The following is a 23,674-nucleotide window of genomic DNA, read 5'->3' on the forward strand; positions in this document are numbered from 1 at the left end:
TTCATGTTGTAAATACAGTAGATTGCACTGACTGATTTTCAAAAGTTTAACTTTTCACTCTTGGAATAAATCCAGTTTGATCATCTTTATCAATTTCAATTTAATATTTTGTTTAAGATTTTGCATATATGACACAAAAGAAACTGATTTAAAGGATTCTTTCTTGTAAAGTCCTCAGGTTACACTGACATTATAAAACAAGATTCAAAATATTAATGTTATCTCTTCCTCAAACATTGGGACGAATTCATTGATGAGGTTCTCCAGGCTTGAAGTTTTGCCTCATTTTGTTTTCTAGGAAGATTCTTTTGTTGAGAAACAGATGAATAAGTATCCCAAATGCCCATTTCTTTTCCTCTTCCTGTTATTATCCCTCTTCTCAAGAGTAATCCCCATTCTGACTTCTGAGACCATTATTTAGTTTTGCTGTTGGTACCTTACTGGAATCTGTTAAGCAAATCTGAGACTTGTTTTTTGAACCACTATATGGTTACTTTTGGTATTGTTTTACATACACCTGAAAAAATGCCTGTTCTTAAGCTGTTGAAATCTGTGTGCTATGTAAGTCAATGAAGTTTGACCATTTTGCTCTTCAAATGTTGACTATCCTTAATGTCTATTTATCTGCTTATCAGTGAGTGATGTGATAAAATCTCAACTATGTGGATCTGTCTAATTTTCCTCTTGGTTCTGTCCCTTTTTGTTATATTTTCTTGATATAATAAATTGAATATATCAATAGATTGATACAACAAATTGAATAGATTGAATATATCGATAGATATAACAAATTGAGATATTGAATATTTTACTGTTTTGAAATATCTCTCCTTACTTCAGTAACATCAAAGTAGATTTCAAGGCAACAGATATTACTAAAGATAAGGAGGGGTATTGCATACTAGTAAAATATCCAATCCATCGATCTAGCATGAGCTGCTAAACGTGCTGCAAAACCGCTGGGAACATATTCTTTTGGTTTTCAGTTATCTGAAATTATCTTTATTTGCCTTTATTCTTAAAGGATATTCTTAATGGAGTAAATATTCTGGGTTAACAAGTTTATTTTTCACTTTAGCACATTGAAAGTATGGTCCATCTTCTCAGCTTCATTATGGTTGATGAGAAGGGGTGGTTCTCAAAATGGCTGTAGCCATTGTTATTGCCATTGAAGCTGTTGTTGCCAAACAAATGTATTCCTTTTTACCCTTACTGCCTTTGCAAATTTGTCCTTATCTTTTTTTTCAAATAGCAGTATAGTTGATTTACAATGTGTGTTAGTTTCTGGTGTATAGCAGAATGATTCAGTCATATATATACATATATGTTTGTTTTTAATTTGTTGATAATATTTTACTGTTGTTACCTATAGTCTGGCCATTCTTTTTTTTTTTTTTTTTTTTAAAAACAAATCCAAATCCATACTTTATTGAAAACTGGTACCTTTCGGTAGCTCTGATCAGAATAAATCAGCTTACAGATACCACGACTCAGGAAAACAATATGTACAAAAGTCTCAGGAAAGGGAGAATAAGACAACTTGAAAAGAACATATCTTGGACAGGACTGGATTACTAGGATGGTTGTGTAGCAAGATAGTACAAAGTACAACAAAGAACCACACACACCACTGTGCTCCCGAGCGCGGGGCGGGAACTCTCGGCTCCCACGTTCTTGGACCACGTCCCATGATTCTTCGGGGCAGCAGGGCTGGCTGGGGCGCAGGGGTCTCCGTGCCCACGGGACAGCCCACACCAGGGCAGAGGCCAAACGCACGGAATGGGGCCCCCAGACCAGCTACACTCGCTCCCCCATGAACCTAAGAAGAGAGAAGTGCTCTCGGAAAGTCTACAGAACTGGCAGAGACTAGAGAGCTTTGAGTTCAACTGCAACCCGTCATGTAAAAACCCCACACTAATCTAAATCCTACAGTTCCCTTATCCAGATTCCCACTAACTGAACTAACTGGAGAGGTAGAGGAGCAAGACATGGAAACTGTCCTCAAACCAAGTTTTGGTCTTTGGTGAACAGGGATAATACACAATACTAGTCCACAAATCAACTGGAGACAAGACTCCTGGGGGGCATGGCAGGTATAAGACTGCAGAGCCCCAGCAGTACCCACCGCAGGAGGGAGAGGATGGGCACGGGAGGGGAGATGTGTCCTGCTGGGGTCACAGCTGTGGCTGGTCCTGGCCCCATCCGCACAGTTCCTTCCAGCTTCGGAGCTGCCCTCTCGTGGAGCTCCCTTCTTGGAGCTTACAGCTCCCAGCCTTCAGGCTGGGAGCCCAGCTGCACAGGGCTCCCTGCCGAGGGTGACTGACAGTCCTCCTGAGAACATGAGGTTCCTCCGAGTTGGGGCAGGGCAAAGAGCAGAGGCGGCCGCTCTAAGAGCAGGAAGGAGAATTCAGTTCAGAGAAGGCCCGGAAGTTGGGACTGTATGGATGCAGAGGCAGTGTCTTTGTCACTTGGATTTGGAGGTGCCAAAAGCAAAGCTTCCTGAGTTCTCCAAGAGGAACGCCACCCCCTGCGCTGGAACTTCACACTCAAACAAACAGTAAGCCAAAAGGAAGAGGTCTCTTCAGGGTTCCAGAAGTGCCCATTGAAGGCCCATCCTGTCCCGTCTTGGAATAGCAGCTTCATTTTTGAGTTCGTATGGTGCCGCAGATCTGAGCGAGACGGCTGGAGAGCTTCTTAATGTTTCCCAGGGCCTCTGGATCCAGCTGTGCAATATCGATCCTCTGCAAGTCACTGGCCAATAACCGCATGCTCTCTCCGCCTCCCACCGGCACAGTGAGGAATACCTCTTTGCTGTCAGCAAGAGGGCTGCCATTCACAGACACACTGTAAATCCGCTCTCTGGCCGCTGGAGTACGCAGGCCCGGGGTCTTGAAGATCCGTGAGTCAAACCTGGGTGTCAGGCCCGGGGTTGGTTTCACCAGAGACAGCTCCAGTCGGCCCACAGACGGGGTAACGGTGGCATAATGGCTTGACCTTTTATTTTTGCCTTTTCCTTGTATGGACTGGGTTCTCTTCTTGGATGGAGGACACCTTTTAACTCTTGCAGTTTGACGATTCTTATTGTTATTTTCTTCCTCTTCTTCTTCCATTATCATCTCATCCACTTGCATTACCTTTCGTGTTTTGGCAGGTTTCAGGGGTGTTCGAGTAGCTTCTGCTGTTAATTTATTTCTGTGATATCCAAGTCAGCTGTTGCTGCTTCTTCCAGGGCCTGCTTGTTTCCTCCAAGGGCGAAGTATTCGAGCCAGTTCATCTCGCGCAGAGCCTTGGGGAGTCGCAGGATCTCAATGTTGTACAAGTTATCCAACTCTTTGAGGAGGTTCTGCCTGTCTGACTGAATTTGCTTGGATCGCATTTGCACTTCACGGTCGAAGTCCTTAAGAAAGGAGGCGAGCTTTCGGTTCCGCAGCGCGTTGGTCTTGGCCACCCGACTGCCGCCCTTCCTAGACGGAGCCATGGCGCTTCGATGGAGGCTGCAGGTTCTGATACTCGGGCTGAGGAAAAACCTGGTTGCTTTAGCTGAGAAGGAGCGGCTCCGGGACGAACGCCTAGTCTGGCCATTCTTAAAGACTTTTTTTTTTTTCCCCCAGAAGTTCTACTTGTATGTAGTTAAGTCTTGTTCCTTTATATTCGTCTTGCTTGTGTGTTTGTAGGACTCTAATTGGGGTTTGTCTTCTTTCATTAATTTTTGGAAATTATTCAACATTACAGTCCATGGGGGTCACAAAAGAGTTGGACATGATTTAATGACTAAACAAAAACATTTCTTTAAATACTGCTTCTTCTACTTTCTCTCTCCCCTTTTCCCAGGACTCAAATTATGTGTATTTTACAGCTTTTTACTGTGCCATACATCTCTTGACTTGTTTTCATATTTTCTACATTTTAAAAGTTTCTCTGTACTTTCATCTGGATTTTCTCTGACATATCTTCTCAACACTAATTCTGTCTACATAGTGTTTAATCTTCTGTTAAATCCAATCCACTGAGTTAATTTCATCTAATTTGGTTTTCCAGTTCCAGAATTTCCATTTTGATTCTTTTTTATAGTTTCCAGTTCTCCGCTGAATTTCCTGTCTTACAAATATTCATTTAATTTAAATTCCATGTCAGATAATCCTAATATCTGAATCTCTTATGGGTCTTTTTTCTACTGATGTTTCCCCTTAAAAAAATCTTGTTCTTTTTATAGGCCTGTTTTTTTTTTTAAAAAAAAAAATGATTGCTAACACTACAAACAAGAAATTATAGACATCACATGAGGTTCTGTATGATATTTTTTGATAAAGGAAAGCTTATGTCAAGGCTTCAATAGTCTTATAAATATCCAAAAATAGACATCAAAAAGCTGAGCAAAGACTGGGGAAATGGGTTATGGACCTGAAACTGGGGACCAAGCTGTCCCATCCATCTCTCAGGGAACTGCATGTCCCATATCTGCTTCTTGCTCCTGCTCTTTGTTAATCAGCTTTTATTTCTGGCTTATTAGCATATTGTTGTTGTTATTGTTCAGTTGCTCAGTCATGTCCGACTCTTTGCGACCCCATGGACTGCAGCACGCCAGGCTTCCCTGTCCTTCACCATCTCCTGCAGTTTGCTCAAACTCATGTCCATTGAGTCAATGATGCCATCCAATATAAACAATGTAAAATGTCAACCTACCCCAAATCTTCATGACATTATAGATCTCATACTCACCTATATCTTCCTGACTGACTCAGTATATCTTAGTTCAAATTTCTGAGGAAGAGGATATAAAAGACTTAGCCAAGTCTGTGGCTGATTGGCACCTGCTGGAACAGGTGTGTACCTCAGGTCCAGTCACCATAGGTGGAGAGGTGTGAACTCACATGATCCAAAAAGGCAGCAAGATCAAGCTTAGAAGTAAGTCTCAGCAGGGACTTGCCTGGTGGTCCAGTGGTTAAGAATGTGCCTTCCACTGCAGGGGATGGGTTCAATCCCCAGTCAGGGAACTAAGATGCCACATGCCATGGGGCAACTAATCCCATGTGCCCTTGCCCCACAATAAAAGATCCCACATGCCACAAACAAGACCTCAGGCAGTCAAATTAATAAATAAATTTTAAAAAGAAGTCTCAGTAGAAACCAAAGATACTCATATCTAGTATGAAAACATTGTCAGCATCACTAGACTTTGTGTTATCTTCTTCCTTTGGGCTTCCCAGGTGGTTTTAGTGGTAAAGAACCCACCCGCCAATGCAGGAGATATAAGAGATGTAGGTTCAATCCCTGGGTCAGGAAGGTCCCCGGAGGAGGGCATGGCAAACACTCCAGTGTTCTTGCCTGGAGAACCCTATGAACAAAGCAGCTTGGCGGGCTACAGTTCACAGGGTGGTAAAGAGTTGGTCACAACTGAAGCAACTTAGCACACACGCACACACTTCATTTGTTAGCTTTTCTGAAGATAAATTACATCTCTGCTCTTAATTTGACTTTTGTCATGAGTGAATAGAATTTGACTTCATATATGTATCCCTCGTGGATGATATATTTTTCCAGAGAGAATTTACTTCTGGTTCTGTCAGGCTGCTAGAGGCTATTACCTTAATTCCATGAGGGACTGAACTGGTTTGGAACTGAGTTTTAGTCCTGTGAGTACTGGTCTATTTCTAGCTCATCCTTATTCATAGGCAGCCTTGACTCTCACAGCTTCTCAGGGCCCTAACCTTACATCTGGTGACCAGAGCCCATCCTCCTGGGCACACTCTGCACTCCGGGAATTGTGTCACCCCCTCCCCATGAGACCTTCCAAAGGTCTGGGCCCCTCGGCCTCTGCTTTCGCTTTCATGCTTGAGAACTGCCTGGAGGGAAAAAGATGAGCCTCGAATACCAGGCTCATTTCTCTTGGCTTCTTTCTTCTTCTAGATCTTTGCCTAACAAATGTTCACTTCCTTGGTAGCTTTTCAATTCCTTCAAATAGATTTTTAATATTTTGCCTAACTTGTCTAGCTATTCTTAGGTTGCAGGAGGTTGTCCAAGACAACTTAGCCACTGCAGGAAGCCAAACTTCGTATGTCATCCATGTACTTCCCAAGAATGTTATCATTTTAGAATAAGAATTGGTCTTTTTCCTGAGATCTTTGGACACTCCATATTATGGAAGATCTTACAGCTAACTTTTATATTAATTGTCTCACCTGATGCTTTTTCTCAACAGCTTTCTGAAAATATAAGCCCATATGGCACATTTTCTGCTCTTGCACCTTGTCTCAAAGAGAGATCCCAAGCTCAGGGTGAGCAACCTGTGAATAAGGAACAGTGTTATCTAAGCCTCATCCAGCTTTGGTGTGGCGAGTGGGATAATGATGACAATGCTTCTTTCTCTGCTTCTTAAATGTGTTGTCGTGCCTATGACAAGATCATAGTCCTGGGGTCAGGCCACGAGATCCATTCTTCCATTTCCTTCCACTCACTATCAGTTCTATTTCTAGATTTCTCCCCACTGGAGTGACTGTCTCCTACCAAGGATCTTGGTCTTCTACACTTCCTTCCTCCAGGACATCCTTCAACATCTCCTGTATGCCAGGCAGGAATCTAGCCCTGGAGCTGGACCACTGGAGCATCCCTGGGTGAGTCCTCTTTACCTAAGTGGTCATTAATTGTCTTTATACCTTAGTATATCTCATTCCCTGCCTTGGAAAATTTGACCTCCTCTGATAGGCTGTATATTGTCACCCTGCTTATTTAACTTATATACAGAATACATCATGAGAAACACTGGGCTGGAGGAAGCACAAGCTGGAATCAAGATTGCTGGGAGAAATATCAATAACTTCAGCTATGCAGATCACACCACCCTTATGGCAGAAAGTGAAGAAGAACTAAAGAGCCTCTTGATGAAAGTGAAAGAGGAGAGTGAAAAAGTTGGTTTAAAGCTCAACATTCAGAAAACTAAGATCATGGCATCTGGTCCCATCACTTCATGGCAAATAGATGGGGAACAGTGGATACAGTGCCTGAATTTATTATTCTGGTCTCCAAAATCACTGCAGCCATGAAATTAAAAGACGCTTACTCCTTGGAAGGAAAGTTATGACCAACCTAGACAGCATATTAAAAAGCAAAGACATTACTTTGCCAACAAAGGTCCATCTAGTCAAGGCTATGGTTTTTCCAGTGGTCATGTATGGATGTGAGAGTTGGACTGTAAAGAAAACTGAGCGCCGAAGAATTGATGCTTTTGAACTGTGGTGTTGGAGAAGACTCTTGAGAGTCCCTTGGACTGCAAGGAGATCCAACCAGTCCATCCTAAAGGAAATCAGTCCTGGGTGTTCATTGGAAGGACTGATGCTGAAGCTGAAACTCCAATACTTTGGCCACCTCATACGAAGAGCTGACTCATTGGAAAAGACCCCGATGTTGGGAAAGATTGAGGGCAGGAGGAGAAGGGGACCACAGAGGATGAGATGGTTGGATGGCATCACCGGCTCAATGGACATGGGTTTGGATGGACTCTAGGAGTTGGTGATGGACAGGGAGGCCTGGCGTGCTGAACCCCTGCAGTTCATGGGGTTGCAAAGAGTCAGACACGACTGAGCGACTGAACTGAACTGAACTGATGCTTGTTCCAAACTAGTAAGGAGTCATCTAGTATTCCTGGTATTGTGATTCTGAGGCACAGCCTACCCCCTTGTCCCACTTTTCCTTTATATTCCAGCTGATCCCGTCCAGTGCCCCCAAATAATCTCACAGATGCCATCCTCCACTGTGCCTGCAGCTCAAAAGCCATAGCAAGCCCTGGCTGATTACATCGCTTCAGGAACTTACGAAGTTTCTCATGTCTGCTTCAGTCTTCCCCTGCTACCTTCTTATCAGTCAGTCACTCAGTCATGTCTGATTCTTTGCGACCCCATGGACTGTAGCACACCAGGCCTCCCTGTCCATCACCAACTCCTAGAGCTTACTCAAACTCATGTCTATCGAGTTGGTGATGCCATCCAACCATCTCATCCTCTTGTCCCCTTCTCTTCCTGCCCTCAATCTTGCCCAACATCAGGGTCTTTTCCAATGAGTCGGTTCTTCGCATCAGGTGGCCAAAATATTGGAGTTTCAGCTTCAGCATCAGTCCTTCCAATGAATATTCAGGACTGATTTCCTTTAGGATTGACTGACTGGATCTCCTTGCAGTCCAAGGAACTTTCAAGAGTCTTTTCCAACACCACAGTTCAAAAGCATCAGTTCTTCAGCGCTCAGCTTTCTTTATGGTCCAACTCTCACATCCATATGTGACTATTGGAAAAACCATAGCTTTGACTAGATGGACCTTTGTTGGCAAAGTAATGTCTCTGCTTTTTAATACACTGTCTAGGTTTGTCATAGTTTTTCTTCCAAGGAGTCTTTTAGTTTCATTGCTGCGGTCACCATCTGCAGTGATTTTTTTGAAGCCCAAGAAAATGAAGTCTGTCACTGTTTCCATTGTTTCTCCATCTATTTGCCATGAAATGATAGGACTGGATGGCATGATCTTAGTTTTTTGAATGTTTGAGTTTTAAGCCAGCTTTTTCACTCTCCTCTTTCACTTTCATCAAGAGGCTCTTTAGTTCTTCTTCGCTTTTTGCCCTAATGGTGGTACCATCTGTATATCTGAGGTTATTGACATTTCTCCCGGCAATTGTGACAGCAGCTTGTGTTTCATCCAGCCTGGCATTTTGCATGATGTACTCTGCATATAAGTTAAATAAGCTGGGTGACAATATACAGCCTTGACGTACTCCTTTCCCAATTTGGAAACAGTCTTATACCTGAAGTATAACCTTCTTATACTTGAGGTCATTCCACCCCAGTCTGATGACTGCTACATAGGGATGGGACTGACCGCAGGACTGGTCTGGATTTGAAGGCTGGCAGGAATGGCAACTCAGCTCAGCTATGGAAACTTCCCACTTTGTTTTCTATCATCCCTTCACCTGGAAAACAATGCAACGTATATGCAAGGCTTTGGAGATGTACGATAGTTCAAGCTAGGGGAACTGGGTTCGTTGGGCCTCCCTTATTTCTCAAAAGGCATGTCCAGAGATGGGTGGTCTCAGCAGTCTGCAAAGAGAGAGGAGTTTTCCAGGTCAGAGGAGGCTGACTTCCAAATCTTACTGCTTTTCATATCAGTCGGGGGCTGGAGCCTACCAGCCATGTCACCTAGACTGAATGTCCTAGATCCATCACTTCTTGCTGTGCTGGTTACACAGCCTGCTGCTGCTGCTGCTAAGTCACTTCAGTCGTGTCCGACTCTGTGCGACCCCATAGACGGCAGCCCACCAGGCTCCCCCGTCCCTGGGATTCTCCAGGCAAGGACACTGGAGCGGGTTGCCATTTCCTTCTCCAATGCATGAAAGTGAAAGTGAAGTCGCTCAGTCATGTCTAACTCTTTGTGACCCCATGGACTGCAGCCTACAAGGCTCCTCCATCCATGGGATTTTCCAGGCAAGAGTACTGGAGTGGGGTGCCATTGCCTTCTCCAGTTACACACCCTAGTCTCATTTTTACTTTTCATTTCTCTCAGGGCAATGAAACTTATTTCTTAATCATCTGTTCTCATTCTGTCTAGGGGCTCTTTCAAACTTTCACCTCTCTACCTCTTCTCTCCCTCTCATTAGAAATCTTTCAATTAGTCCCCGAGAAAATGAAAACCACAAGGAGAGAAACCTTCATGACCTCCTACCCATTTACAAGAATCTTCTGTCTTCTGCTCGTCTTGGGAAAATTGGTCCAACTGGTCCCTCTACTAAATCGCCGCCTATGCTTTGGAATCCTTTCTCCTTTTTCCTTCAGTCCTTCACTCCAACATCATCTCTTTTCTCTCCTTTGTCAACTTAAAAAACAGTCACAACAGTCACTCAGTCAGTTCAGTCGCTCAGTCGTGTCTGACTCTTTGCAACCCCATGAACCATGGCACACCAGGCCTCCCTGTCCATCACCAATTGCCAGAGTCTACCCAAACCCATGTCCATTGAGTCGGTGATGCCATCCAACCATCTCATTCTGTCATCCCCTTCTCCTACTGCCCTCAATCTTTCCCAGCATGAGGGTCTTCTCAAATGAGTCAGCTCTCCGCATCAGGTGGCCAAAGTATTGGAGTTTCAGCTTCAGCATCAGTCCTTCCAATGAACACCCAGGACTCCTTTAGGATGGACTGGTTGGATCTCCTTGCAGTCCAAGGGACTCTCAAGAGTCTTCTCCAACACCACAGTTCAAAAGCGTCAATTCTTCGGCGCTCAGTTTTCTTTACAGTCCAACTCTCACATCTATATATAACTACTGGAAAAACCATAGCCTTGACTAGACAGACCTTTGTTGACAAAGTAATGTCTCTGCTTTTTAATATGCTATCTAGGTTGGTCATAACTTTCCTTCCAAGGAGTAAGCGTCTTTTTAATTTCATGGCTGCAATCACCATTTGCAGTGATTTTGGAGCCCAAAGAAATTAAGTCTGACACTGTTTCCACATCTATTTGCCATGAGGTATAGGACCAGATACCAAGATCTTAGTTTTCTGAATGTTGAGCTTTAAACCAACTTTTTCACTCTCCTCTTTCACTTTCATCAAGAGGCTCTTTAGTTCCTCTTCACTTTCTGCCATAAGGGTGGTGTCATCTGCATAGCTGAGGTTATTGATATTTCTCCCGGCAATCTTGATTCCAGCTTGTGCTTCTTCCAGCTCAGCGTTTCTCATGATGTACTCTGCATATAAGTTAAATCACCAGGGTGACAATATACAACCTTGACGTACTCCTTTTCCTATTTGGAACCAGTCTGTTATTCCATGTCCAGTTCTAACTATTGTTTCCTGACCTGCATACAGGTTTCTCAAGAGGCAGGTCAGGTGGTCTGGTATTCCCATCTCCTTCAGAATTTTCCACAGTTTATTGTGATCCACACAGTCAAAGGCTTTGGTATAGTTAATAAAGAAGAAATAGATGTTTTTCTGAAATTCCCTTGCTTTTTCGATGATCCAGCAGATGTTGACAATTTGATCTCTGGTTCCTCTGCCTTTTCTAAAACCAGCTTGAACATCTGAAGTTCACGGTTCATGTATTGCTGAAACCTGGCTTGGAGAATTTTGAGCATTACTTTACTAGCGTGTGAGATGAGGGCAATTGTGTGGTAGTTTGAGCATTCTTTGGCATTGCCTTTCTTCGGGATTGGAATGAAAACTGACCTTTTCCAGTCCTGCTGAGTTTTCCAAATTTGCTGACATAGAGTGCAGCACTTTCACAGGATCATCTTTTAGGATTTGAAATACCTCAACTGGAGTTCCATCACCTTCACTAGCTTTGTTTGTAGTGATGCTTCCTAAGGCCCACTTGACTTCACATTCCAGGATGTCTGGCTCTAGGTGAGTGTGAGTGATCACACCTTCATGATTATCTGGGTCATGGAGATCTTTTTTGTACAGTTCTGTGTATTCTTGCCACCTCTTTTTAATATCTTCTGCTTCTATTAGGTCCATACCATTTCTGTCCTTTATTGAGCCCATCTTTGCATGAAATGCTCCCTATCGACGGAGGTTCATGACATTGTACAGGAGACATGAATCAAGACCATCCCCAAGAAAAAGCAAAAAAGCAAAATAGCTGTGAAAAGAAGAAAAGCGAAAAGCAAAAGGAGAAAAGGAAAGATATTCCCATTTGAATGCAGAGTTCCGAAGAATAGCAAGGAGAGATAAGAAAGCCTTCCTCAGCAATCAATGCAAAGAAATTGAGAGTTAAGTTTTATTTGCTGGGAATTTTTAGAATTTCAAGCCTGGAAGACAGCATCTCAAGTAACCCTGAAAGAACTGTTCCAAGCAGGCAGGGGAAGGAGTCAGGTTATACCAAAGTGTGCAACAAACATCAAGGATTATTGTGAATTAAGGAAAAGCAGGTATCTCAAATTAAGGAATATAGCACTCTTCTTTGTACGGGAAGATGCAAATGTCTAGGTACACTGAAATCACTCCCTTCATACGCATCTCGGCTATCTGGGGCCAGCACCCTGCTTCTGGCTTCTCACGGCCTGAGTCCCACATGCACGCTCACCGCAGTGTCAGCAGTTGCAGCGGCTGGACCGCAGGCACTGCTCTCCGTTTGAGCACACCTGGGGCTCAGACGTTCACACCCGGAGGCCCCAAATCGCCGATGGCCGCGACATCCTTGTTTACTGATATGGCAGGAAATACTCCATTTCACACCTTGAGAGTATTTCAAATTCAAAAAAGGAGGGAAAAGTGGACTGTTCACTGATTATAGGAACACATAACTGCTAGAACTGGTTTTTAAACTTGTCTCTATTGATCAATGACAGTTCTGTATTGGGACCCACACGTGGTACTTCAACTTAAAAGAACCATATGTTTGGTCTTTGTCCCAGTTCCTGACACAGAGCTCCTAAAATCCTTGGGATTTCTCTAAGTGAACAGAAATTATGGTGTCTTTTGTTATGTCAATGAGATGCCTTTTAGAAAGCCCCTAAAGGGCCTGCTTGCCAGGGGATCCAGCCCTGTGATTAGAGGGTTGGAATTTCCAGTCTAAACCCCTCATCTCCAGAGAAGAGCTGGAGATTGCATTCAATCACCAGTAGCCAATGATTTAACCAATCAGGGCTGTTATGAAGCCTCTTTAAAAACTCAAAAGGACAGACTTCAGAGAGCTTTCATGAACACGTGAAGATTTGGGGAGAGTGGTGCACTCAGGAAGCATGGGAGCTTCATCCATGCCCCACATACCTTGCCCTTTGCGTCTCTTCTGTTAGGCTGTTTCTGAGTTACATTCTTTTATAATACACTGGAAACAGAAGGAAGGGGCTTCCCAGGTGATACAGTGGTAAAGAATCCACCTGCCAATGCAGGAGACACAGGTTCAATCCCTGGGTCAGAAGATCACCTAGAGAAGAAAATGGCAACCCACTCTAGTATTCTTGCCTGGGAAAACCCATGGACAGAGGAGCCTGGAGGGGATACGGTCCATGGGGTCCCAAAAGAGTCTGACACAACTCTGACTAAACAACAACATTGAAAGCGACTATTTCTCCAAGTTCTATGAATCACTATAGCAAATTAATTGAACCTAATGAAGGGTGTGGGAGATTTAGCAAATTATAGCTGGTTGGTTAAAAGCACAGGTGACAACCTGGACTGGAATTGGCATCTGAAGCGGGGTAGGGGCATGGTCTTTCAGGACTGAGCCCTCAGTCTGTGGGATCTAACACTCTCTCTGGGTAGATCATGTCAGAACTGAACTGCTTGGTACAGTTGGAAAACACCCACACACCAGACCATGCCTTTGGAAGCAGCCCCCAACTTCTGAAATTGGCTAATTAGCAATAAGTAGCCTTACTCCAGTGACCTCAATTCCATGACTGATGCTCAACAAATCCCTAAAATGCCCAGTTCCGAAAAATTGGCCAAACCTGAACTCCAGTTTCTCCCAAACTCTTAACAAAATTAGCAGGAGAGGGGCACCAGTAAGTCCATCAGAGAACCCAGCAGTGCACAGAGAGCTTTCACGCCTCCATCCTCCTCCAGGCCAACTCTCTCCACACCGTGCGGGCACCCCAGCAAATTCTGGGTAGAGACATCCACCTGAGTTTACACCTCGGCTCCCGCACCTTCCAGCTATGTGACTTAGGACAAGTCACTCAAACGCTCTGAACTTCAGTTTCCTCTACGTATGTATTTCCAGGAGATCAGGATACAGCACATGGTCTGACTGGCCGCCTTCTCTTCCAAAAGGAGCTAAATGATGTCATTAAGTCAACAACTGGCCTTCTCGACTGCACCCCTCGGATCCAATACAGCCTGCTGGTAACCAGATCTCAAAACAAAAATCACACGTAAACACTTGACAATGGTGTGCTAAAGTAATGACAATCCTTGCGATGGACTAAAACGATTCTGCCGCCTCCGCTGATATCTTTGTGTACACGGCTGCACCTCCTGAGGGACAGTCCTTGGATGAGTCCCCATAATGCCCAGCTCTCTAAAAGGAACACTCAGCTCCAAGTGAGTCAGTGTCTTTCTGGTCTACCATGTATAATTGATAAGGTGCTACTTACACCCAGTCAGCATAAGACCTTCCATCCAGAGGTCCTCCCTAATTCTTCAGTCTGTTGATTTTCTATTTATCCCAGTCCCCTCTCTGCACGCTTATAAAATTTAATTCTTATGTTCTCAATTTCACATAGGAATTCTGCCTCAACATACAATTCAAGTTAATAAAGACAATGATTAAACTGAGAATCTGAAAATCAACCTTGATGGGGGAGTAATAAGGTTTGGAAGGGTTTCTGAGCACTTTAAGACATGTAGAATACATTATTCAAAGCCATCTAGTATTTTAAGGAGTGATCCTGGGAACTTATGTGATGAAATATTAGTTGCTCAGTCATGCTCAACTCTTTGCAACATCATGAACTGTAGCCTACCAGGCTCCTCTATCAATGGAATTCTCCAGGCAAGAATACTGGAGTGGATTGTCATTTCCTTTTTTCCAGAGGATCTTCCCGACCCAGGGATTAAACCCGGGTCTCCTGCACTGCAGGCAGATTCTTTACCGTTGTGAGCCACAGGGAAGTCCTACGTGACAGGATAACCCTTGTCCAAATCCTACTCTTGAGGTGGAATATGTAGGAGCCAACAAGTAATAAAGCCAAAATAAATAACAGGCCATCAAGAGGGAACAAAACACAGTGGCTTTCAAAATACTTTTAGAAGTTAGACCAAAACTCTGGTGAGTTAGTTCGCTGGTAACAAGTACAGCTGCAGCTCTCTTTAATCATCATACATTTATCCTAAGACTTCTACAGAACACTAGTTTGAATTTCAGATATTCAAATTAGGCAATTCTGAGATGTCTCTGCTGGAAAGTGTCAGAGGAAAAACAAAACCTCTTCAGCATACTTTCTCAAGGCCAGAGTTCTTCATAATCCACTCTCCAGGGAGTGATTGCAAAAGAATTTCCTTCAGAGGACTGAATACATTTCTTCGGGAGAAGAGATTTACATTTTAAATGATGTTTTAAAAAATTTTCCATTTAATTACTAGTCAATTTTTGTTTTTCAGTTTCCAATTATTATTCTCAGCACAGGCTATTTACCATAATTTCTCAGCAAGTACACTTCTATACATGGGATGATTTTATTTTTTGTTAAGGCAATTGAAGATAAATGTTAGGAACCAATTCAGGGGGGTAAAAAACCCAAAGTATTTTCTGTTGAATGTGCCAGAAGTGGTGAACATGCCTTATTTTGGAATATCTCCTGCACCACAAGCTTAGCTTAGGTACACAGGGCCAGAAAGCTTGATGTATTGTTTGCTCACATGATAGGTTTCTTTTTTCTTTCCTTTCTAGCTATAACAGAGTTCCAAGGGCAATTCTTTTCTAAAGAAATCACAAAAGCTTTTCCCTAAGCTTCTGCCTAAAAGTTATTCTTCTCACCAAAATTTGGGGAGAACATTCAAATGAGTCATTTTAGTATGATGTAACCATGTCACAGCATCATGGAAACTAGGTCCTGCCTTCCTATAGGTTCAAGCAAACAAAGGAAGTTCAGAAGGAACTGTTTCCCACCTCACTTTTGTAGCCTTGGGGCTGACTCGATGATACATGAAACACTTTTAAACTACCTTGTGTGTTGTGCTTAGTCGCTCAGTCGTGTCTGACTCTTTGCGACCCCATGGACTGCAGCCCGCCAGGCTCCTCTGTCCATGGGGATTCTCCAGGCAAGAGTACTGAAGCGGGTTGCCATGCCCTTCCTTCTCCAGGGGATCTTCCCAGCCCAGGGAGAGAACCCAGGTTTCCCGCACTGCAGGCAGATTCTAGTCTGAGCTACCCAGGGAAGTCTAAAACTACCTTAAGGGGTTTTATAAGAGAAAGCCAGAAAAGAGAAAAATAAACAAATCAGTTCTGAAACCAAACACAAATAACTTTTTTATTTATGGGGTATCATTTTACATCAATTCCATTAAAACGTAAAACCAGTTTGCTGTACTCAAGTTAGGTGGCATAACAATATTTCAGTTAAGCTGGGAGTCACAGGACTTGCACACGTTTATGAAGGTGATGCAAATACTGAGGACACGAAGCATTCACAGTTACAGGTTAGCTGCAGTTCACCGACAGTAACCCCAAGAGAAATGACCTCATGAAAAGAAGCAACCCACATTTTGGTCTCATTTACAGACACCCAACAATTTAGTTGGTCAATGGATTCTATACATTTATTATACAACATATGAAAGAATAAAAGATAAGGCTTACAGAGGTATTTTAGCAGTTGTAAGAATAAAAACCAAGGGCACAAACTAACTTTTAAAGCTTTCTGTATAAACTTCAAAAGCACTGTTAAGATGGAGACTGAGAGGCAACAGAAGTCTGTTGTTAATCCAGATCCTAGAAGTCTGTCTAGTCAGCTTTATAAAAACTTAGTTCAGAGGTCATGCTTCGAATAAGCTGCACGTGACATTATAGAGGATGATTATGGCAAATCAAATAATGCAATTTCCGACCTACCGCAACAGTAAACATCTAGAAGTTGGATTCCATTGTCACAGAGTATTGCAACGTGGAGGCCAAAACACGACAGAAAGAGAGAAAGGGTGGAGATGCAGGTGATAAAGAAACACCAGAAAAGGGCACCCTCATTTACTTAGCATTTGCCCATAAATAAGTGCTTGGTGACTGCTCAACTTATGTAACTCAGGGAGATTTTTATGAAAAAATATCTTATTACTTCTGGCTCTTCTTCCCCTTAAAAATAACTGCATAAAATCACAGAAACCAAAGGCAAGCACGCTGCAGTCATAAAGATTTATTTTTCAAGGGAATTCAGAGATTATTTGGCCTTTTCTAATAGGCAAGATCATCCTTTTGGAATACTTACTTCCATGTTACACATCATGAAATAATTTTTGCTTGGCTTTTCCAAAACCCCTGTCATCAAAATGTTCACTGTGTATTAAAATGTAACGTTTTCCCTGTAGCCATCCTCTTATTTGGGGATTAACTGTGCTTACTGTTAAAAAAATTCTCCAGTTTCTTACAGTACCTTTCAAAATAATTTCAATGATGATTTCTATTTGCTTTAAACAAAACTAGAGTCGATCAAATTTAAGAACTGCTGCCTTTAAAGTGTGATTTGTTAACTTCATGGGACCCTTTTGAAAATGAATCAAGTTCTCCACAGATTGGAACCTGCCTATAGCCAGTTGCCAATGGAGTTAACAGGCACCCGTCGGAACGGAAGCCCTTTCAACACACTGGTCTCAGGAGCTGTGCTTGCTGTCAACGTCTTCTGTTCTTTTCAGGGATGAATTTGTGCAAACTGGTGTGAATGTGTAAGGTAGAAGGGGAGTCTACAGCTTCTAAACAAGGAATGATTAAGTATGCTTAATCACTACAGAGTTTTTCAAACTTCTGGTTTATTTCACAGCAAACCAAACCTTTCTATTTGGTAGAAAAAGGAAGTGAATTTCATTCTACCAGGTCATGATTTTGTATATGCACACACACTGTATATACATACAAAATTCCTGTCTTTGGTGGTTCACTTAGGGGAAAAAAAAAAGTATGAAAATCTGAACACTGTTTGCAAAGAAACTGAAATCATGGTCAAACAGTAGCATTGTCTGTGTGCTTTACTCATAATGCCATTTAAAGGTTCACATTTGACCCAAAAGGTTTTGGGGCCAGGTTTTGAAATAATCTGAACCTCTTCCAACTGGCACATGTTCAGTCGTGGATTCTGCTCACAACTATGCATTCACTTGCTCAAATGCACCAGTAACTTTCACTTCGTTTAAGTCATTAGCCTACTGTCTTCTCACAAAACTTTAGGGACTAAATTAAGTCATTCAATAGCACCAGAGAGTTGAGGGAGAAGCATGTTTTTTATACATTTCCTTGAGAAGGGTTAAGACAAGAAAAGAAAAAAAAAAAACAAAAACATAAAATACAAACCTAAAAATACCGTCCCGTTTGCTCCTGTTTCCTCACCCACATAAATAATGGCTATCACCTCTCTGTACATATTACTCGGGTAATGACGAGCGGCCCCTCCAGGAAAGGTCCTACCGTGTAATAGAGTTTTTAGCTCAATGCTGGTGGTGTCGTGTCCACTGCCTGCAATGGACATTCTGCCAGGAAAAGCCTAGCATGAAAGAAACAAAAAAAGGAAAACAAAAAAAACACCTCTCACTTACAGTATAGTTCCTCCCCCACCCCCGCCCCCACAAAACTAGAAAATTAGACACCATGAAAGCTTAGCTAAAAATTCAAGCCACAACTAAAAGTGCTCTGCAGTTATAAATTGCCAGCAAACCGTTAGGTGTTCACGGAGGCGGCAAAATAAATTTTACTTAGAATGGCATAGAAAGCATCAGCAGACCAAACACTGACTAGAAGAATGCAAAAGAAAAAAAAAAAAAAGCACTAAAAAAGTACAAGGGTTTAAAACCAATGGGAAAAAAAGGTGCAATTGTAATTTGTTCATCTGTACCTATATTCAAACTATGACAGCGTTAACATTAGAAAATCAAAACCTATATCCTGCATGGTGGAGATGATTTGTGGCATGGTATGGGTCTATATGTTCAATTATTCTAACTTTCATCACTTCAAAATGCTAATATTTAAGTAAACCAAATTAGATTTGGCATAACGCCTCTGAAAAGTTACGACTCCCACCTCCTTTCAAAGTTGGCCTCTTAAATAATAAGGTTAATTCTGGCAACATTTGCATATGGTAACAGCTGTTCTGTCTTGTGTTCTGAAATGCTACATTTTGAGACCAAAGAAAAGTGTAATTGGGTCATTTGAAAAAAGGGACTAGAAATATGCCACAAAAATTATTTTACAATACATTTTTGCAGAAATAATCTCTAGGTGAAGCTTTGTCTTTTTATACACATATACAAAATTTAAACAGCAATATACACATAATCACAGTGAGGACGTTGGCAAATTCACCAATCTGTAGTGTAAATACAAACTGCAAAGCAGCCTTCCAAGAGAACAATGCTACACAGCAAGCAGAGCTGGCCCATTCAATAGCAAACACCAAGACGTCCCTGCCAAAGGGAGACAGTGCAAGAAAGCAGCATGCGCTTGGACACAAACAGCGGTTTATGGCTAACGGCTGACATGACTGTGGTAACAGTGACTCTCTCGCTGCTATGCATAAAGTCCTAGGACATCTGTTTGTCTTTATACCACTCCACAAACTCGTCCAACAAAACTGGCCCTGAAGAGAGAGAGAGAAGAGAGGGAGGGAACAACACAGCTATGAGACTTCTCAGGACAAGGCTGAGGAGCAAATGTGCGGGGGGCGGGGGGAAAGCGATGCCCACCCAGTACTTACATGCTCCATCTTCATCGTAGTTGCTGAGGTCAAGGTTAATTGTTCTGCTAAACTCTAGCACATTGCACCACTGGTCTTTATTAATAACTTTGTATTTTGATTGCTGGTGGAGGAAAAATAACATGAATTACTGACACAACAAATCAGGTTCAACTGCTGTGACAATCAACTTGAAGGTTAACACTCACGAAGGTGAACACTTTCCATTTGTGGTTTTATTAGGCACCATTCTAGGAGAAGGGTGAGAGACAGCAAGAGGGAAACTCTGGATGACAATTTTCATTACAAAAATATTATGGGGGCTCAACATAAAACAACAAATGCATCAAAGAAACACAACTTTACATCCCTAGAAGTGAAATTTCTAGATGGCAAAAGTCCTTTTATGTAAACGAGGGATAATATACATTTCACAGAGATGTGGTAAGGATTAAGACAGATAATTTCTGTAATTTATGAAAAGCACTTTACTGAGTGTGTGGCACACAGTAAGTGCTAAATAAAGAGTTGCTCCCATTAACAGGCCCTGACGTGAACATCATGCTTCCTGTCAAGCTGTCAGCTAACCGCACATGCCGCTGCGCGTTTACTCAATGAGACCGTGCCACGTGCTGCAAGCAGTCTCGGGACTAGGAGGCCCAGCCACTGAAGAATTAGTGTCCTAATAATTAAAAACTCGCGTCTAATCATACAAGGACTAAGAACAGCCATGAAGCAGTTTTTCTCTTCCCCCCAGACAAGAAAAAGGCCACATGCATATTCAAAATACAATATTCCTGTATAAAGATCTAAAAATAAAACCCAGTCTGATAATTCTTAAATCTTTGCCACTAAAATTGGGAACATTTGGGAAACAAAACAAGTACATAAAAAGCAAAGAGAGTTGAGCCAATGGTTTGGAGGATGCAAACACAAGAAAAGCTCAAATAAAAGGATTACTGGGGCCTTTTAAAAGAAAAATGCAAGCTGGTGTGAGAGAGAGAACAAAGTGCAGACTACAAGTGTAACTTTCTAAGCAACTAAAAGCAAAACCCAGTCACTGAAACAGTTGATGGTGCTCCTCGAATCGTGTGAAGTCAAATCAGCTACAGAAGGATCTTCACACCCGGCCTTAAATTCTGCCCAGCCTCCTGAGATCAGGAGCCCATTGTTACTCACTTTTCAAATAAAGCTAACATTTCTGAGGGTTGTCAGAGGAACTGGAAGAGATCACTGGTAAATACAGGCTGTCATGTAAACAAGTGCTTCTTATATTAAAAACTAGTTTTCATACCTTTCTTCAGGAATCCCAGTCAGTAATGTTAAAAGCAAATTTTAATAACAGTTCTCAAAGAATCCTATCAGTTGGAAGTTTTTCTGGACCATTACACCAACCAGTTGTAAGGAAGATTATTTCAAGAGTGAAGCTAGAGTCAGGGTAAAGTCCAGGATTTTCTCCAAGATCCAACAGCCTCATCCTTTCAAGCAAAAAGCAATTTTTAAAGGGGTTTGGGGACTGGAGGGCAAGAAGGAGGCTATATATGACAACCCAAGTAACTCAGACTTCCATCTCAGGTTCTTCCAGGTCTTAACAGTATTATTACATTGGCATCAGAGACGGTTCCTAATAACCAGCAGCTCAGAATTTCTCTCATTAATGCTTAGAGCAAACAAACGATAACAATGGAGGGAAGTGCTGGGTTATTTCGAACACAAACATGAAGAAAATTTAAACTGCAGGAGATACCAACTGAAGGAATTGGCCACTGAGGCTGATCGAGGTCCCCAAGGTGCTTGGAGGTGAGAGCAGTTAAGGACATGTTACAGACTGAACTTAGTGGGAGAGTGGATGGTTGTTCTCTAACCTTCGCTTCATCGGAGTGGAACTTCATCTAAAGCCACAAAATAAGGTACATCTAGTTTTACTCCTGTTATAAAAAGCAGGAAATCTAAACACAAACAAAACTTTTAAAAGGGGGACGAGAGAGGAGAGTCCAGAGCTGCGCTGCCTGGAGCATCTGCAGGGGGTGAGGGGCACGTGCAGCGCACACACGGGGACGCTCGGGGATGTGTGCTCAGCGGCAGTAAGTCTGCCGCCGCTTCCTACAGGCAGGGAAGGACGACAGACAGAAAGGTACAGAAAAGGACCAAGTAAAGGATACTTGGTAGTTCCAAGCAAGCACACACACATTCCACAAAGTAACAATTTAGTACCTCTAAGAATTGGTGAAAAACTGGAAAAAGGGGCCAGATTTTTCCTAGTAACAGTCCCAACATGCACTTGGCAGTGTTTATGTCTAGGCTTCGCTGGTCCTTTTCCTGTTTAACAAACAAAAACAAGGATGAGCCAGGTGCCCCCAAACAATCAGTTTCAACAATCCAAATTCCTATTTCACTTCAGTGAGGAATCAGTAAACAGCTCCTGTATCATATACCATAAAAACCTGAATCAAGACTAAGGTAGGGGGAGGGGAGGTGGTCAGACATAATGGAAGGATTGAACAGTTTTGTACTATAGAATTTTACTGTGAGAAAGATTCACATCAATTGAATGATCACCCTAATCTATGATTATTTCATGGGATATGGTTGTCATCTATGATTATTTCTTGGGATAAATAAAAATCCATAACTCAATCACTAGCTGTTTGACATTTATGATTATTATTGACATCATTAACTACTGATCCCCAAAACCCAACTTAACTAACTAGAGTTTAAAGGTTTCAAATTTCATGCTTAGGAATCAGGTTTCCTTGAAAAAAAATCTTTCTTCTACCAGTTTTATTTCACTGGTAAATGTTTTTTTGTACCTAAAACTGATGGAATTCAATGGCGCTCACAATGAACACTGGGGCTCTGGAGGATCTCCCATCCCCCACCCTGGGGGAAAGCAGTGTGCCCCCCTGTCTACCTGCTTCATGCTGCTTACCTTAGATTTGCTGCAAGCGACGTCTAGGAGAACACCCCTAACTAACAGCCAAGTGAAAGACAACACTGCATGGGGAGTCCAGAACACACATCTACATAAACCTGAATGTGGGCAGATTAAGCTCCTTCTACTTACATTTACAATTAAAAATGTTAATTCCTCACTGATCTTTCTTACAAGATTCCATTTGGGAACTAAAAAGTGGGCAGTTTGTATGTAAAAGGACAGAGGACCTGGGACCTTGAGTGGTAACCTTAGACAGCAAATGCTAGCTAGCCTCCTCCTGGTATCTTAGTTTCAAAGAAAGTTTGCACAAGTATCTTTCTACAAAGGGAGACAGTGCCTGGCTGTTTCATGTGGAGTGGAATCTAAATGTTCACCAGATTAAGGGAGGATGCATGACCCCGTGCCGGCCACATATGCAGCCACACACACCTCCTGATAAAACTGTTACCTCAAGGATTCTAACAGTGACGTGCTCTTGAGTACAAGGAGAATTTCTGGCCCTGACACTGATTTTAAAGTAAAGGACTTAAACAATACAGCAAACCTAAGCGTCTCACTCAATAGCCAACAATGGAGATGTGCGACGGGTCTACCTTTCGGCCCCAGTTGTGCAGCACAACGACCATGCAACCACAGGCCAGGTCAGATGGCTCTCCGTTAGCCAGCCCTGTCCTGGCCACACAGCTTCAGCCTGAGGAGGGCTCCGCAGTTCAGGGCAAGGAGGGGCCTGCCCTCCACAGCCTGTCCTGCCCTCCCTACCCACATGTACCGCCCTGCTCAGGGGTGCAGGGCTCACTCCGAGGAGAGGACGTGGGGCCCCCCTCCTGCCCCCGAGCCTCAGGGTGCGTTGCACTGCACGGCTCACACTTCTGCAATGCGCTGTGCAAGCAAACAGGAAACTTCCTCTTGTCCTGTCACGTGGGTGCAGCAGCAGCAGCATAGCCCGCTATGGACACCCTCCACAGTCCCATGGAAGAAAACCAGGGACCTGGTGAAAACGCACGCGGCACCACGGGACCGGGCCCCAGCTGAACAACAGCTCAGGCAACGCTGGGCTGAGGGCATGGACGCCCTGGAAATGCTCTCCCTCTGAGGAGCCTGTTGTCGTTCACCAGACCTGAAGTCGCCAGTCGTGCCCTGATACACACTTGTGCCTTCTTCCAACACCATCCACATCCCCATCACAATGGACATACACTACAGTGACAGAAAAGAAGATACAGAGGACCTGGACAGACTCTTGGAAACAGTGCAACCATCTGACAAACTGGTGATCATGAAGGATTTCAATGCATGTGTTTGGCAGCGAGGCCAAAACATGGAGGGAAGGCATCCGACTCACAGGGCTGGAAAGCCGAACAGCACTCACTCACTCCTGCTCTGCCAGGG

General features: G+C 43.0%; 2 protein-coding genes across 6 annotated transcripts in view; both read right to left on the minus strand.

The window, feature by feature from the left end:
- DCUN1D4 (defective in cullin neddylation 1 domain containing 4) overlaps window positions 1–23,674 on the minus strand; it is a 90,341-nt gene that overhangs the window by 2,673 nt on the left and 63,994 nt on the right. For 3 of the 5 annotated variants that reach the window (XM_061145989.1, XM_061145992.1, XM_061145993.1), the window contains exons 9-11: window positions 21,562–21,666; window positions 19,369–19,471; window positions 15,916–19,251 (exon numbers count right to left, since the gene is read on the minus strand). In XM_061145989.1, the coding sequence (XP_061001972.1) occupies window positions 19,196–19,251; window positions 19,369–19,471; window positions 21,562–21,666 (264 nt within the window). In that variant the 3' untranslated portion in view covers window positions 15,916–19,195. Of the gene's footprint in view, window positions 1–15,915; window positions 19,252–19,368; window positions 19,472–21,561; window positions 21,667–23,674 lie in introns of those variants that run through there. The other 2 variants (XM_061145990.1, XM_061145991.1) reach the window with 2 other exon arrangements.
- Window positions 1,383–5,853, minus strand: LOC133058898 (borealin-like). Its single transcript, XM_061145994.1, is given in 2 exon segments — window positions 1,383–3,193; window positions 3,196–5,853. Coding segments are annotated over 2 exon segments (837 nt in total). The 5' UTR covers window positions 3,479–5,853; the 3' UTR covers window positions 1,383–2,639.

Source organism: Dama dama, chromosome 6 (assembly GCF_033118175.1).
Source record: "Dama dama isolate Ldn47 chromosome 6, ASM3311817v1, whole genome shotgun sequence".
Taxonomy (NCBI): Eukaryota; Metazoa; Chordata; class Mammalia; order Artiodactyla; family Cervidae; genus Dama; species Dama dama.